General features: G+C 37.6%; 1 protein-coding gene across 1 annotated transcript in view; it reads right to left on the reverse strand.

Moving 5' to 3' along the window:
* Window positions 1-657: 657 nt before the first annotated feature.
* The window catches only part of LOC107298850 (TATA box-binding protein-associated factor RNA polymerase I subunit D), a 9,185-nt gene continuing 5,134 nt past the window's right edge, over window positions 658-4,708 (reverse strand). Inside the window, exons 2-4 of the mRNA XM_015828215.1 lie at window positions 3,715-3,789; window positions 2,256-2,634; window positions 658-837 (exon numbers count right to left, since the gene is read on the reverse strand). Of these exons, the coding sequence (XP_015683701.1) occupies window positions 658-837; window positions 2,256-2,634; window positions 3,715-3,789 (634 nt within the window). The remainder of the gene's footprint in view (window positions 838-2,255; window positions 2,635-3,714; window positions 3,790-4,708) is intronic.

Here is a 4,708-nt window from a genome sequence, read left to right on the forward strand (position 1 = left end):
GGTAGTCCTCGACTTAGAACCACAATTGAGCCCATTTCTGTTGTTAAGTGAGACAGTTGAGTTTTATGCCCCTTTCTTGCCAGTTAAGTGAATCACTGCAGCTGTTAAATTAGTAACATGGTTGTTAAGTGAATCTGGCTTCCCCATTGACTTGTCAGGAGGTCAGAAAAGGGGATCACATGACCTTGGGATACTGGAATTGTCATAAATATAAGTCAGTTGCCAAGTGTCCAAATTTTGATCATGTGACCACGGGGGGATGCTGCAATGGTATTAACTGTGAAAACCACTTTTTTTCAGTGCCAGTGTAACTTTGAACCGTCACTAAACAAATAGTTGTAAGTCAAGGACTACTTATACTTGTATTATATTCAATGAAGAGAATAGGGGGCATTTAGTACAAAGCTGATTATATTTTTATTTTGGGCAGCTAAATTCTTAATCCCTGAAAATATTTGGATTCTTTTTTATCAATTGAAAAATGACCCTTGAGTAAAATTTCATCAGAAGCTTTACACAAAAAGGTATCAGATAAAATCATATGGTCTATTAAAATCAGACTGTTTGAAGGGCAAAATTCAATTAAAACTTCAATAATCACATAATTGTGGCTGGGTTTTGGATTGCAAAACCCAACCTTAGGGGGTCTAATTGTACCTACTTGGTCTCTGCAATGGGAGAAATGGGTCCATCGTCGTCCAGATATTTGTGCCGCCGTGATTCCAAGCATTCATTTTCAAGATCGCCCTCGGCATTCAACTGTGTCAAGGACTTCTTCAAATGATGTTCATATTTCAGCATTTCAATGTATTTGAAAAACCCCTTCAAAGCTGCATGCTGGGAGAGAAGGATTTTTTTTTTCAGTCACAAACAAAAGTGCATGTCTAAAAACCACTCAAAAATTAATAGGGGACAAAATTGTCAACTGCAAAGTTTTCCTTCCATCAACACAATCAAGAAGCAGCCAAGCATTCTCAACGAAACAATTGAGAGCCTAGATCAGCCTTCCCAACTCATGCTAACCACCGTTAAAACATCTGGAGGTTTATTAATTAGAGGGTTAAAGGGAAATGTTGAGATAAGGGGAATTTTGGTTATTAGATTTAAAATACTTGCAAATTAGTTGAAAATAAGGATTTTATTTGTTTAATATTTAAAAATTAGACCTAAAAGGGAAAAGAAAATGAATTATCATGAATATGTTTGATTAACCCAGGTAATATACATAATTGTTTTGATTTATTAAAGGGGATATTGTATTATTAAATAGATGATTTAATATGGTGGGAAATAGACAACTTTTAGGAAATAGAACAAGATTAAACCCAAACAGAGAAAATGTGTATTTTGGATATTATATTTTGTTATGAACTGAGACAAGGGAAATGTTGGTTACCCAAAGCCTGAAAATTATAAATATCAAAGGTTAAATTGGAATATTGATGAGAAACTAAAAATTGGGCAAAAGTTAATAACAGGATATGGATTGTTTATGAAGATTGAATGTAATTAAGATATGTATAAGCTAAAAATGTATTGATAAATGTAATAATGATGTTTTCATTGTGTTGATATAACTAGAATTGTACTAGCTTGAATATGAGACAGTAAATGTTAAGGGAAAAGAGAAGAAATATCTGATGTTGTAACCTGAGATTTGCATTAAAGATTTTGTTATCGAACTATTGAATAATCCAGTCACTACATTGCTTTTTAAATACTTAAATATAAAACTGGAAAATTAATAAAATGTTATTTAAAAAAAAAAACATCTGGAGGTCACCAAGTGTGTGGATGACAGCCGCAAAAACATTACAGGTATTCGACTTACAAGTTTGTTTAGTGACTATTCAAAGTTACAACGGCACTTAAAAAACTTGAGTTAACACTTTTTACACCCTTATGACCGTTGCAGCATCTCCATGGTCGTGTGATTTACATTCAGATGCTTGAAAACTGGTTCATATTTATGACGGTTGCCACATCCCGGCGTCATGTGATTGTCTTTTGCGACCTTCTGACAAGCAAAGTCAATGGGGAAGCCAGATTCACTTAACAACTGTGCTACAAATTTAAGAACTGCAGGGCTTGACTTAACAAACGGAGCAAGAAAAGTCATAAAACGGAGGCAAAACTCACTTCACAAATGTCTCAGCAACATAAATTCTGGGCTCAATTGTGGTCGTTAAGTTGAGGACTACCCCTACTGAACATTCCCCCCCCCCAAAAAAAAGTAGTGTGGAAGTATAATTTACCTCATATTCTCGTACCACTTTTAAAGGAAGGTGCTTCCGGCCGTAGTATTTCTCCACAAAAGGAAATACAATTCCTCTGTCTTTCATTCTCCTCCTCTGCTCCTCTTCTGGAATTCTGTGTCTTTCCGGCCATTTTCTGCCATACTTGTGAGGTCTACTCACTTTCCTCTCCGTAGGGGTCCATCGTTTGCGGAAGCGGTGCTGCTTTCTTGTGAAGTGGTAATCAAAGAGGGCTCGAAGATCAATTTTAGGTTTGGGTAACTTCTTCGTACGAGCTGGGGAAGGGCCGCTCTGCATGGCCACAGAAGATGGCCGCCCGGCAACTCTTGCTGAATTCAAAGCTTTTTTCCTGGAGTGCTTTGATGAATGTGGGCCAGATCTGAGGTAACGAAAGCTAAGAATTACTCCTTAGTAGCACTGCAGATTTGTCCATCTCTCCCCAACTCCCAGCAAGTCCAAACCAACGTTGAGCATTGATGATTAATTTCGGATTCATGCCAATAACTTTTCAATAGAGATGGATGCAAAATGGCTACTTGGAGGTGTCATGCTATAAAGCATGGTAGAGAACCCATCTCTCTGTGGCTAGAATTACACACGGGCCAAAGGCATATCATGGCTTGATATGGGAAGCCAGCTATCATGGTTTATACAATTGAGGAAAACTGCCTTTATTGGAATGTGACTTTCTTACAGAGCACATGAAATCAAGGAGGACAAGGTGATGCCTGAGCTAAGTCCTCAACTTACAATTCGTTTAGTAACCGCTTGAAGTTACAACGGCACTGAAAAGTGACTTATGACGATTTGTAGCACCTCCATGATTACATAATCAAAATTTGGGTGCTTGGTAACTGACTCACATTTATGATGGTTGCAGTGTCCTGGGGTCATGCGATCCCCTTTTGCAACCTTCTGACAAGCAAAGTCAATGGGGAAACCAGATTCACTTAACTGTGTTACTAATTTAACAACTGCAGTGATTCACTTAACAAATGTGGCAAGGAAAGTCATAAAATGGGACCAAACTCACTTAACTTGGCCACATAAATGTTGGGCTTATCAGATAGAAATAGTATTAATTCCAAATGAAAAGGTCTTTGACGCCGGGTACGTAAGCTTAAAAGAGGAGCCATTTTTCCCTACAATATTTGGGAAGGTATTAATACAGTGTTTCTCAACCTTGACAATTTTAAGGCATGTGGACTTCAACTCCCAGAATTCCACAGCCAGCATTGCTGGCTGTGGAATTCTGGGAGTTGAAGTCCACATGCCTTAAAATTGTCAAGGTTGAGAAACACTGTATTAATAGGAGACAATCCAATGTACAGACTAAAGGCAGCTCTCCAATATGACTAATTAAAACATAGTTTGCTGAATGCTGAATATATGCAATGAAATGCAGAACTAATTTATTATTGAAGATATGACTTTCATGACTTCAATAAAAAGCACTCACATTTCTGTATCTTGGTTATCAGGAACAGCTTCAGCTGCTAAAGTTCCTTTTTCATTAGCCACATTTGTTTTTGACCTTGAAAAGATAACAGAAATTAGTTTCACAGAATGAAGGCTGAAATACCTACAGCAGTCTATAAGTCATGAAATCCCAAGCAAACTAATTCAAGAAACAAAAAATCAAGGTAACAATTTGCTCAATATTTTATAGCAAAAAAAAATAAAAATCTACAGATCTGATTTACCGCAGTGTTTTTAATAAGCTGTTTTTTCAATAATCTACAAAATCTTCAATTAAAATTGACAAACAGCAAAATCATTGTAATTAATAGAAACAATTAGCATCCATCGGAAACAAGAGCTAAAAGATATAGCTTTACAGGCAGTATTCAATATTTGCATTCCAGCAGTTCCTTGCTTATTTAAAAAGACCACCCCAAATCTTGTCAATATGCAACAAAAAAAAATCCAAAATAACTTCTACCCTCTTATGATCTGGAGTATTTGTGAGAATTTACATAGAGACATCTCAAAGATTGAATGAATATGTGAATCCATAAGTTATAAGACTTGACTCCCTTAACAAGGTTTAACAACAATAGTTTTTTGGAAGTTGAGTCATGGCAATTGCACTTTTTTTGGTTTGAAACCTTGGGAATATCAACCCTTATCCTTTTAATTTCAATTTCTTTTTTTTATTGAAAAGTTTTATAAAAGTTACAATATAAACCCCAAAACCAACCCACCCTAAACCCCCCCCCTCTCCCTCCCCCACTTCCCAGAGCTGAATACAGGGTCCCTGCTATGTATCAACAGCCCTGCCTGAGCTGGCCGACGTGATAGCCGGGGTGGCGGTGGAGACCCCCAGACTTATGGTCTTGGGGGACTTCAACTTGCCATCAGCGGGCGGGACGTCGGCGGCAGCTCAGGAGTTCTTGGCTTCCATGACGGCCTTGGACTTGACCCAGTTAATTCAGGCCCCCACCCACATGGGC

This window comes from Protobothrops mucrosquamatus, unplaced genomic scaffold (assembly GCF_001527695.2).
Source record: "Protobothrops mucrosquamatus isolate PMUCROS unplaced genomic scaffold, P.Mucros_1.0 scaffold4336, whole genome shotgun sequence".
Lineage (NCBI taxonomy): Eukaryota > Metazoa > Chordata > Lepidosauria > Squamata > Viperidae > Protobothrops > Protobothrops mucrosquamatus.